The sequence below is a fragment of the Hyaena hyaena genome, unplaced genomic scaffold (genome assembly GCF_003009895.1).
Source record: "Hyaena hyaena isolate Hyena2069 unplaced genomic scaffold, ASM300989v1 scaffold_440, whole genome shotgun sequence".
NCBI classification, from domain to species: domain Eukaryota; kingdom Metazoa; phylum Chordata; class Mammalia; order Carnivora; family Hyaenidae; genus Hyaena; species Hyaena hyaena.
The window spans coordinates 6,523-19,531 of NW_024081072.1; the positions used below are offsets into that span (position 1 = coordinate 6,523).

At 35.1% G+C, this 13,009-nt stretch overlaps 1 protein-coding gene across 3 annotated transcripts in view; it reads right to left on the reverse strand.

Moving 5' to 3' along the window:
- Positions 1-1,428: 1,428 nt before the first annotated feature.
- The window catches only part of NAA16 (N-alpha-acetyltransferase 16, NatA auxiliary subunit), a 62,074-nt gene continuing 50,493 nt past the window's right edge, over positions 1,429-13,009 (reverse strand). For all 3 annotated transcript variants that reach the window (XM_039253150.1, XM_039253149.1, XM_039253148.1), the window contains 7 exons: positions 11,912-12,125; positions 10,406-10,599; positions 8,831-8,939; positions 8,316-8,414; positions 7,850-7,993; positions 3,955-4,052; positions 1,429-2,807 (listed from right to left, as the gene is read on the reverse strand). In XM_039253150.1, coding sequence (XP_039109081.1) covers positions 2,613-2,807; positions 3,955-4,052; positions 7,850-7,993; positions 8,316-8,414; positions 8,831-8,939; positions 10,406-10,599; positions 11,912-12,125 — 1,053 coding nt within the window. In that variant the 3' untranslated portion in view covers positions 1,429-2,612. The remainder of the gene's footprint in view (positions 2,808-3,954; positions 4,053-7,849; positions 7,994-8,315; positions 8,415-8,830; positions 8,940-10,405; positions 10,600-11,911; positions 12,126-13,009) is intronic.

The window sequence follows — 13,009 nt, forward strand, 5'->3', positions numbered from 1 at the left end:
GTGAGAAAATGATCTAGTTTCATTCTTCTGCATGTTGCTGTCCAGTTCTCCCAACACCATCTGTTAAAAAGGCTGTCTTTTTTCCATTGGATATTCTTTCCTGCTTTGTCAAAGATCAGTTGGCTGTATACTTTTGGGTCCACTTCTGAGTTCTCAATTCTGTTCCATTGTTTTACATTTTATTTGTATTCTTATGGTGGTTTTTATAACCAAATCCATGTTTGTTTATTCAATTTTGGATTTGGTTATAAAATCCATGTTTGTTTATTCAATTTCTTACTCTTTTCAATCTCTATAATTTCCTTTTAACAAGAGGCATTGTAGGTGCCTGGGTGGCTCAGTCGGTAAACCGTCTCTTTGGCTCAGGCCATGATATCATGGTTCTTCGGTTCAAGCCCTGTGTCAGGTTCCGGGCTGATGGCTCAGAGCCTGGAGCCTGCTTCAGATTCTGTGTCTCCCTCTCTCTGCCCCTACCCCACTCATACTCTGTCACTCTTTCTCAAAAATAACACTGAAAAAAAAGAGGCATTTTAGATCTCTTGTATATCCTAGTCAATACCTCCAACTCCAATCATGATAATAATACCTAGAATTTTAACAGCTATAAAGTTTCCCTAAAGATAACAGTACAGTTTACAAAAGTATTTGATTACTTTTCTTCCATATCACTTGTAGCATCTTCCAGATTTTATATCTTTTAATATTGCTCCAAAAGTATTTTCTGTGATGACATTTGTAAAGGCAAATCTCCTGGGGTCTGTACGATTGAGGATATTTTTAAATGCTGTCATATTCTAATACTAATTTGGCTGGATATAAATTTTAAATTCAAATGTTTTCTTCTTCAAAAAATCCAGAGGGAATGTTTTCTTCAATATTCAATGATGCCTTTCATAAATCTGCTTCTCTTTCCTTTGAGAATAATCTCTTTTTCTCTGTAAGCTTTTAGACTGTTTTCTCTGATATTCTAAACTTTCATTATAATCAACACTACTCTCATACTCTGCTTGATTTTTCTTCACAGTAATTATCACAACCTAGTATTATATCCTGTTTCCCCCTCCTCTCACTAGAATATAAAACTCATGAAAGTTCACTACTGTATATGTCATACCTAGCACAAATTCCACATTCATTATAATTAATAGGAATCTCTATGCAAGTGGCTTCTTGCTGAAAGTTACATAACAAATTACAGGTTTGCCAGGATTTAGTGACAAAGATTACCTACTTCTAAAATTATTAAAACACTAAAAAAGAAGTCAAGTTGCTATAGCACCAGGGTTTATTGGTAGGTGTTTATTCTTTAATAACCAACTTTCTTTTTAAAAACTTATAAAAATTAAGATGATCAAGTTTTTATTCCCTCAAAAAGAAAAACATTTTGCAAAAATATTGTGTGAAATAACACAAATACAAATAAGCAACTGTGTACAAAATAATTTATTACAGCATTATATAGGTTGGCATTATTTTACAGTGAGTTTTTTTTCTCTTAACAATTATGAATCTAAACAGCTTAGAGTGAAGGAAAATCATTTTAATTAGAATGGCTTCTCTAAATAAAATCTCCCTTTTTGAATTTATATTTGCCTCAAAGGGAAGTATTAATATTAGACATATTTACACAGTTCTGAAAGAAATCTACTGAATGATTCCATTATTGTTTTCCATAGAGAAAGAACAAAAACCCACTCCCAAAAAATACTGCTGAACAATAATGTTTTAATAGTTTAACAAGAGTTTAAATTCTCATTTTGCTGATACAAAAACATTTAATAGTCAATGTCTGGCTGTAAGAGTAAGAATGTTTCCTTATAATTTGCATTCTTTCCTATTATGTTTCCTTGAAGCACACCATTCAGATATCAATTACTTGTTAACAAGCACACAATTTAGTCAAGAAAGTGTAATTCTTACCTGGGGGTCTTTAAAAGACTGACCTAGGGATATGCAGCAAATTTACCAGTGAATTTCCATGATTAAGAGGGAAACCAATCCCCACATTCTGAATCATCTACAAAAAAACTGGAGTACCCTTACTCAACAGAAAGTATCATTTTCATGGATATTAAAAAAGAAATGGTAAATCATAAAAAAATTAAGGTGAAAGAAAGGGCAAACTAAAATAAAGTTTAAAATAAATCCCAATGTCTGCCAAAAAAAGTTCCATATTGTTTTTAACATACAGTTAACACTTTACAACTGATGTGCTTTAGTTAAAGGGCAAGCAAATAAACAATAATACAACAAACCAGTAAGAGATCAAAACATAGTTTCTGAAACCAGGATCGAAAGAAAGTAATACAGTGGGGCTGTATACAACTTAGTTTAGTAAGAAATTATATTTATGATACAGAAGTGACAGCACCCATCATAATGCTGATAATTTGAAAGTTTAAGAAAACTGTACAAGTATAAACAGGTAATTTTTAACATGTTTATGTAAATTGGCAGAGTCAGATAAAGAATAAAATAAGCTTACAGAATACTCCATTTAAAAATTCTATCCAATTATTTCATTTCATATCTATATTAAAATACACCCTGAAAAAGAAACCCTGATCTGATTTCAGCTTTGAGTCTTACAGGAGTCAAGCTTCTATGGGATTTCAAATCTCATTTGCAACATCATAGTTGGCTGTGTGGTTGAGTGCCACAGTGTGACTATCGACTTCATTCACGACGGGCAGGAAAGCGGAAGTAAAAGGAAGCAGGTTATGACAGGCCGTCCTATATTCTTCATATTGGGAATTACAGTTCCCAAAGCTGCCGTCAAGCAGTGCTTCAGAAACCTTTAGTAAAGTCTATTAGAAAGGGGGGGAAATTATTTATAAGAGAAAAGGTTGGTTAACCATCACTTTAACCAAAAGACACAATGTGTTAATCAAGCAAAAGAAAACTGGTGTGGCCTCAGTGTAAATGAACTTCTACCCACAGTAAGAAATCACTTTAAAACAGGCACATTTTAGAAATCAAATCAACAGAGCCTTAAAAAGGCGGTGTGATTCTAATACTTGAAAAAGTGAATCTCTGAAACTAATCACTAAACTGAAAATGTCCTTTATTAACAACAACAGTTCCCATGTACGCAGTGTTTACGGTGTGCCAAGCCCTTCATACTTATTATTTCAATCAACCCTTACACCAAGTGCATGAGGTCACTAATACAGACACACCTCATTTTATTGTGCCCATTCTACCTGGCTTTGCGGGTAATGTTTCCTACAAATTGAAGGTTTATAGTAACCCTACACTGAGCAAGTCTATCAGTACCATTTTTTTCAACAGCATGTGCTCACTTTGTGTCTCTGTGTCATATTTTGGTAACTCTTGCCAAATATTTCAAACTTACTCATTATTATTATATTTCTTATGATGATCTGTGATTAGTGATTACAACTCACTGAAAACTCAGATGATGGTTAGTACTTTCTAGTAACATACTTTTTTTTAATTAAGTAGGCTCCACACCCAACATGGGGCTTGAATTCATTACCCTGACATCAAGAGTCATACCCTCTACTATTACGGTGCCAGGAGCACCATAATAAACTATTTTTTAAATTAAGGTATGTACATTGTTTTTTAGACATAACACTTTTTTGCACATTTAACAGACTACAGTACAGTATGAACCTAACTTATATGTACTGGGAAACCAAAAACTGATTTGTCTCACATTAGTGTGATATTCACTTTATTTGCAGTGGTCTGGAGCAGAACCCACAGTATCTCCCAGGTATGCCTGTATTTTCACCCTCATCTTATGAGGAAAAGGAAGCTAAGAAATGGAAACTTGCCTAATGTGACCCAGATCATAACTGGTAGAGCTGAGATTAAAATCCAGACACAAATCTGAAGGCCCACTTGAGAGTTAGGTTATAAAGACACACATTTTGCCAGATTACTCAGCATCCATAAATTTGTAGAACTTATTCTGAAAAATCTTACCTTTACGTTTTTATCTTTTATAGTTTCATCCAATCTAGTGGCAATAGCAATTGCTTTCTCTTGCCTTGACTTGTCCAGAAAATACATCATTTTAGCACCTGAAATACCAAGATACTACAAAATGAGTAAACTCCTATATCTTACAATTAATTTGACTGACATTAGCCAGTGGTTTAAAATCTGGTTCCAATGACTTAAAATCAGCAGTGGGTTGGAGCTGACTCCTACCAGAACTTGGGAGCCAGGTACAGTGTCTCTTCCCAACTCCCAATTCAGTGACATCCTACTGACAGCCTGGGCCCACAATGGGAATGCTTGTAAATGGCAAAACACTACAGATCAAGGCTTCTGTCACAAATAGATGGTTGTTAAACATGTACCAGGAGACCAGATTTAACCAATCCTTCCCCCAAGAAATGCTATAACTGGAAATATACATATGGGCTGCCCTGTAGCATCAATCAACATTTCAGCATTTTAAGATGATACTCTAAAATAAAACATCTGGGGCGCCTGGGTGGCTCAGTCGGTTAAGTGTCCGACTTCGGTTCAGGTCATGATCTCATAATTCATGGGTTCAAGCCCCACATCAGGCACTGTGCTGACAGCTAGCTCAGGGCCTGGAGCCTGCTTCAGATTCTGTATCTCCCTCTCTCTCTGACCCTCCCCTGCTCACGCTGTCTCTCTCTCAGAAATAAATTAAAAACATTAAAAAAAATTAAAACATCTAAGGAACAAAGAGAAATTGGTGGAGGGACAAAAGGAAAATGCCTACATGTTCACAAAGAAAAGAAGTATTTTCTAAAGCTTTTTTTAAATCCTTATTCTTATGTAAATTTTCCTGCATCCACTGGAATGACTGTACGGTTTTTATCCTTTCTTGCTTACTGACATGATGTATCACACAGATTGATTTGCAAATACTGAACCATCCTTGCAACCCAAGAAAAAATCTCACTTGATCATGGTGAATGATTTTTTAATGAATTGTTGGACATGGTTTGCTAATATTTTGTTGAGGACTGTTACAAGTATGTTCATCAGGGATACTGGCCTCTAGTTCTTTTCTTTTTCTTTTATTGTCTTTTTCTGGTTTCAGTACAGGGTAATGCTGGCCTCATCAAATGAATTTGGAAGTTTTTCTTCCTCTTCTATGCTTGGGAATGGTTTGAGAAGAATAGGTATTAACTCCTCTTTAAATGTTTGGTAGATTCATCCATGAAGCCACCTGGTCCTGGATTTTTGTTTGTTGGGAGTTTTTTGATTACTGATTCAGTATCATTGCTAAGTAATTGGTCTGTTCAAATTTTCTAGTTTTTCTGGAATCAGTATTGGGTGGTTATATAGGTTTCTAGGAATTTGTCCATCTCTTCTAGGTTGTCCAGTTTGTTGGCATATAACTTTTGGTAATATTCTCTTACAATCCTTTGTATTTCTGTGGTCTCGGTTGTTATTTCTGCTCTTTTGATTTTGAGTCCTCTTTTTTTTTTTTTTTCAAATGAGTCTGGCTAAGGTTTATCAATTTTGTTCCTCTTTCCAAAGAACCAGCTCCTGGTGTCATTAATCTGTTCTATTGGCTTTTAGTTTCTATTCCATTTATTTCTGCTCTAATCTTTATTATTTCCTTCTACTAGCTGTGGGCTTTGTTTGCTCTTCTTCTGTCTCCTTTAGGTATAAGATTAGGTTGTTTATTTGAGATTTTTCTTGCTTCTTGATGTTGTCCTGTATTGCTATAAACTTCCCTCTTAAGACAGTTTTTGCTGCATCCCAAAAATTCTGGACTGTTGTGTTTTCACTTTCATTTTTTTCCATGTATTTTTTTTAATTTCCTCTTTGATTTCTTGATTGACCCATTTAACCTCCATGTATTTGATTTTCCAGAAAATGCTTGCATATTCACAAAGAAAATATTTTAAAGCTATTTTTAATAAAATTCAGTTTACATTTCTCCTGTAAATTTGTTTTTCAACTCTGTAGAGCTTTTTCTTTCACACCTGGTGTGTGTGGGCTCAAAGCTCCATTTCCCCATTAGTTCCAGGTAGGGTAATGGGATAATGACCAGTTTGGGAAGAGATGCAAGCTCAGAGCAAGCTGGGTCGTTCACTCAGCATTCACGGAGCTACTATGCCTGGCTGTGTGCTGGGCAGTGTAGGAGACACACTAGTGACAGCTCCAAGACAGCTCTAAGCCTTGCCCTCAGGGGCTCCCAGGACAGCACATCAGACCGTCAGTGCCAACCAGTGTGTCAGGACTGGGTTGGGGAGGTAGAGGCAGAGGGGTCAGGGCCAGGGAGTGGGGAAAGGGGACACTTCTCTTCTGGTCAGAAACACTACACTGTCTAAATAAGAGCCTTTGCCGGGCATTGGGTACACAAGTGACCAAGATAGATATGTTCCTTCCCTTTCAGAATGGAGGCAACAAGTATTCATTCAGTTAATAACCTCTTTCTCCATAACTGTCTCTCCTATATCTCCTGGTTCATATTCTATGCTCATTCTTCTATTGGGCTTTAATCAACATATTTTTATTGTTAATTTATAAGAGCTCTACATATATTATTAGCTTTTTATTAGAAACATATCTGTAAATATTTTTCCAATTGGCCTTTTGACTTTTTCTTTTTCTTTTTTTTATTTATTAAGTAATCTCTAACCCCAACATGGGGCTTGAACTCACAACCCAAAATCAAGAATTACATACTCTACCTACTGAGCTAGCCAGCTGTCTTTTGACTTTCTTTATGCTGTTTTAATTTTTTGTGGCAAAATTTTAACTTTTCCTTAGAATTTCACATAATATTTGGGAAGGCATTTCCCTAATAACAATAAAGAAATGGCTTTTGTCCATTATCCTGTGTTCTTGAGGAGAAATTCTTATCTCCCTTAGTACCAAGAAGTTGTCATTTTTCATAGGAATTTACTTTTTGCCATAGACCTCAGAATCAAGAAGTTTCCCTTTAGAACAAGAAAGATTAAATTAAAATATTTAAATATATGCTTAACATAGGAGCTTAGTTAATTATATATATATATATATATATATTTCACTTTGTCTCCAATTCCTTTTCCACAATCTTTTGTCCAGTTTACCATCTTATCCATCCATGCCATTTTGTCATTTTATGAAATTATATAAGCATCCTAAAATCCTTCTGTAACAGGCAGGCTATAAGTAAATCCTCAAGATAAAAAATACGTAAAGTAATAAAAACACAAGAAAAAATAAATCACTCATACCCACAACACGTGAAGGCAACCATTAAAGCTTTCATTTGTATTTCTTTTCAGCTTTTATCCCATGTATTTTTTTTTACATAGTTGAAAAAATTATATTGTATGTTACTTCTGTTTATTATAAAATTATTTATCCCTGTTATTACAAATCATTCAAATTAACATCCCTTTACAGGACTGCCGGCTTTTCTATTCCACTACAAACCTACTACTATCTCCCCTACTATCAGACATACATTAAAGTTGTTTTCCTTCTTTTCCCCAGACTTACACGTAGCATTTCAGTTAACATCTTTGCGCCTAAAGCTCTATCTTTGCTTTGGATTAATTCTTCAACATCATTTACAAAAGAATGATGACAGCGAAAATCACAGATAATGTGAAGCTCTTCATAAGGATGACAGGCTGCTTTCCTAAATGGCTGAGCCAGTTTACACTCATAACAGCAAGATACAAGAGTGCTTACCCACCATGTTTTTACTGTACTTCCTTCTCCTTTTTCCAAACAAACAGACCTTCCTTAATTGGAAAGATCAAAAATGGTATTACATTCATTTCTTCTTCTAGGATAACTTGTGAGATTGAACATTTTCCAAACTTTTACTTTCTCCACATTCTAACCTTTTCCAGAATTGTTTTACACCTGGGAGTCAAATACCAACCTGAAAGTAGATGCTGAAGAGAGGTAGCATTGTGTTTGAGAAAATCCTCATTAAAACTTTCCAAATCCTTGTTGACAAATATTTTCTGCATTTCTTGAGATAGAACTTTACTCACAATGTCTGGAAGATTACTATGATTAGACACTATAAAAACAAAACATTTGGAATTTTAAAAAATTTTAAACTATCCTTTGAAACAAAATCAATGGAAATACATTTATATTTGTTATTAAACTAGATACATTTTACATAGTAAAAATATTGCTCCTTTGGAATATAAATTCATTCTAGCCTAAAAATGCACTAATTTGTAACATATCTTTGCTAGCATGTTTAATTTATAAACATACTAAAAATATTATCCTTTCTTTGCTTTACATTATTGCAAATCTCTTTAGTATCCAGCTTACTGAGAGGCTGCTTAACTGTCATATTTGCTTTCATAAATATTACTTTTTATACTTACCAGATTTAGAAAATTTAATTAAACATTCATGTAACCATGGGTTATTACTGTTGATGGCAAAAGCTCGTTTGACAGACTGCAGCATTAACAGAAACTTCCCTGTGTCAGAAAAACATAGAAAAGTAACAGCATCAAATATTTATGTATGTTAGTCACTTTATTTTAACCTCACTTAAATTCCAGTAACAAAACATTCATAAGTAAAACTCAAAGCGGACTTTGGTTGTCAAAGACAACTTTTATTGTCTAAAGCTTGAAACTGTGTAGAATTGCTTCAGGTTAACAGGTTAACAATTTGTATGATTGTTCAAACTCTTCTTGAAAGGGATTTGAACATAATTTTCTAGCTGGTTACCCCGTAAAGTTTTGAGTAGCAAAGGAAAAAAGGACTGGGAGCCTTTTGTGGAAGGCTGAAATGGAACTTTAAGAAATAAAAATCAGTCTAACTGATAAAGATTATGCTGAATATGGTCACCAACATAAGTAAGGATTAACAACTGAATTCAAACTATTACCTTTTCTAAAATATATTTCAAATGCTAATAGATGAGTGTCAATGTTATCAGCAACAAGGTTCTTAAGAGGTATAAGGAACTTGATAGCTTCTTCTAATGGATTTTCTATCTATTTTGAAACAGAAAGGAAAATTATTACATTTAAAAACAGCTACAAAAGTTAATTTCCCCAAAATCTCATATTTATATATCTCTAAAGTAATTTACAGTTCTTTTTATATGACCAAATAAGCAAGAAAACATTTAAAACTATCATCTGTAAACAAATTCAAAATAATAATTTCAAAATGGATACGGGTCTATTATTTTTTCTGATTATAAAGTCAATATAATCTCATAAAAATCCAAAAACAATACAGGAAATTATTCCCTGGGCTTAAGGAGGTGCGACACCAAATACTGATAGCCCCTTATTCTTCAAATATCTATAAGCAAATATAACTGTATCATGTGATTGGAAAAAATGTCAAATCTGAAATACTTATACTAGATTCTACAGTGAATAAACTTGAAAACTAAGTATTTCCCTAAACCTGGTCCCTAAATAACTACCAACACTTTGAGAAAATCCCATTGCTTTCTCTCTGTAGCTAAAACATCAAGATATATAAAATGCTTCCAGGCGTAATAGATAGTTGTACTGCTGTTGTAACAGATTACCAAAAATTCAGTGTTCATAAAACAACACCTATTTACCATCTTGCAGTTCTGTAGGTTAGAAGTCCAACACGGGTCTAGCTGGGCTTAAAAATCAAGGTGCCAGCAGGACCACATCCCTTTTGGAGGTTTGAAGGGAGAGTATGTGTCAAGGCCCTTTCAGTTCCTCCTGGCTGCCCACAATCTCCATTTGTGGCTCCCTCATTCCCTCTTCAAAACCAGTAACAGGCTGAGCCCTCCTCACAGGACTCCAACCCCCTCCTGTCTGCCTCTACTCTAAAGACCCACTGTGATTACATTGGCTCACCAGATAATCCCGGCTAATCTTATTTGAAGGCCAGCTAATTACAATCATAAATTCCATCTGCCACCTTTATTCCCCTTTGCCACGTAATGGAACATATTCCCAAATTCCAGGGATTAGAATGTGGAGAGATTTAAAGGGCCATTATGCTGCCTACCACAACTACAATTCCATGTATAATCTGCATTAACCAAAATTTGCATATTATCACTCAAAACTAATTGACTAGAGGGGCGCCTGGGTGGCTTAGTTGGCTGAGCGTCCGACTTTCGCTTAGGTCATGATCTCGCGATTCGTGGGTTCGGGCCCCGTGTCGAGCTCTGTGCTGACTGCCAGCTCAGAGCCTGGAGCCAATTTCAGAGTCTATATCTCCCTCTCTCTTTGACCCTCCCCTGCTCACGCTGTCTCTCTCTCTCTCTCTCCTAGAAATAAATAAAAAATATTTTAAAAAAACAAAAACAAAAAAAACAAAAAACAAAATTGACTAGTATCATAATGACCTTGAGATATTACAAATGGCTTCTGATCTATAGATGTAATTAAAACATATTTGTGACCAGAATAGAACCAAGTAACATAAATTCTACCAAATAAAGACAGTAAATTTATCTCACCCTTTCTAATTTTTCAGGTATAAGTTCTTCTTTGAGACCACTGGCTTCTTCTTCTTCTTCATCTCTTTTTTTCCTTTGATTTTTTTGTTGACGTTCCCTTTCCGCATGCTTTCTCTCTTCTTCCAGTTTAGCCTTTTTCTGAGCTCTTCTCTGCTTGCTAAGCATTTTCTTCAACTCTTTGGCTGACAAGTTTTCTACAAATATCAAATGAATACAAATTTTAAGTCAATGTTTCCATTTTCCTCATATTCTTCTGCAATACACAGTACCAGTACAGCTTTTAAAGGGAAAAGGGGGAAGAGGCAATGATATGCAGGTTTTTAGGAAGTCCCACCACCTAGCACACACCTGACACACAAAAGGCAACTGGCAAACACTGCATTGACTAAAATGAACCAATTCTAAAAAAATAATAAAAATAAATAATAATAAAATAAAATTAACCAGTTGTGACCCAGTTCTGCCTACAACATGATACACGACTTTAGGTAAATCACTTCATCTCGGGGCACCTGGGTGGCTTAGTCGGTTAAGAGTCCGACTTTCGCTTGGGTCATGATCTCGCGGTTTGTGGGTTCGAGCCCCGTGTCGGGCTCTGTGCTGACTGCCAGCTCAGAGCCTGGAGCCTATTTCAGAGTCTGTATCTCCCTCTCTCTCTGACCCTCCCCCGCTCATGCTGTCTCTCTCTCTCTCTCTCTCCTAGAAATAAATAAAAATATTAAAAAAAAAATCACTTCATCTCACTGATTCTCAAGTCCCAATCTGTGCACAGTGTGGAGGATGACACCAGCTACCTTCTTGGAATATATCGAGGACAAGTGAGACAATGCATATACACAGAATTATGATCTGATCAGAAATTTGCCTCCATGCTACTATCTCTCAAATATCTGTAGACACTAACATCCTAGTGAATAAAAAGCTGTATAGATAACCTCATTGGCAGTATTATTTTCAATCAACTAGGCACCACAAGTTGTAAGAACATGTATTTTTCCCAAAGGAGCTCAAAACTGTTTTCACTTACAATTTTTAAAAAAGAAAGAAAAAGAACCCAGCCCACGGACATTTCTATTTTTCCCTAATAGGCCTTACTGAAGATAAAAATAAAAATGATTGCAGGGCACCTCACTGGCTCAGTCGATGTAGTGTGCAACTCTTGATCTCAAGCTTGTGAGTTCCAGCCCCATGTTGGAATTAGAGAGTACTTTAAAAAAAATAAAATCTTAAAAAAATTAAAAAATATTAAAGAAACAAAAAAAATAAAAATAAAAATGACTACAAGTCATCCATTAGGGCTATTTAGACTTACCAGCTACAGAACACGATCCTGCTGACTTTTTCTAAGCTCCCCCCATTCCCTGTCTGTTTTGGGGGCACATAGGCTACTGATGCTGTCTTCACATCCATTTGACAAAATGCTTTTCTATGTGTTGTTTATGCTAAGGACATTGTGAAATTTAGTGTTCTTTTCCATCCTTTTACACCAAGTTCCTTTTCAGTTACCTGAATTTATTTCTTGTTGTTTGCTCTCACTGGTTAAGGGGTTATCATACAATTTCAAGTATATTTCAATCGCTGATCTAGCAGCCTTGAAATAGAAGGCATGTCTTCTGAGTATATCTTCTAATCTCAAAAGGTCAACATAGGCACGAAGGGTCATCTTTCTCATGCAGTATGTATGGAAGTCAAATTGATCATCGGTTATCTCAAAAAAATGCTTCAAAAAAAACATACACAAAATTATCCCTTATATGTATGTCAATAATGTTTCTTTTTTAAAAGAAAATCATAAGAAGCCCCAAATACAATGTTAACAGTCACAATTTCACTTAGTTGCCCTCTCCACTGTTAATTCAATTTAAGTTTCTGTTACTTGGCCATTCCCTATAAATCATGTTTTGTGATGATACTCAATTTCTGTGTAATAAGTCAGATGGTCAGATTTTTTTAAACCTCAAAATCAGTACATATTGATATTTTTGTTTTAATGAAATATTTCTCCTCCATATCGCCCAAAAATGAGCATGGCAGAATTAAACACAGCTCTGAATGAAGGTCAAACACATACAGGTTCACATTAAATGTTTACAAATCAGACCATTCTACTCAATGGTTAAGTTCTTAGAGGACAAGCCTGTCATCCCTAGCCCTGCTGCCTGGCACAGAGCCAAACATTCCATAAGCACAGTTTTTGCCAACTCAAGAGAGAAAATGCTTATCAGGCATGGGACCTTTTAATTTCCTACAGCTTCAATTATTTAAATTAGGTAGGAATAAAGAAATCTACATGGCCAATTTCATAAGGTTAAGTGATCAAATAAGAAGATATTTTAAAATTTCATTCAAAACAGAGCATTTTGTTTTTTCTCATTCAACAAACTCCCATTAATCTACCAACATTCCACTTTAGCAACAGTTCCTAAACTGGAGTCTATGTATAGACTATGCATAAATACACATAAGAACATTGTCCTAGGGAGAGAGTTCAAGGCTTTCATTCAGTTCTCAAAGGATCCACAAAATTAAAGAACTTATTCCTTACATGGCAAGGAGATGATTAACACCCCCCACTTCACACTACACTTTTGTTTTCTTTCCTGT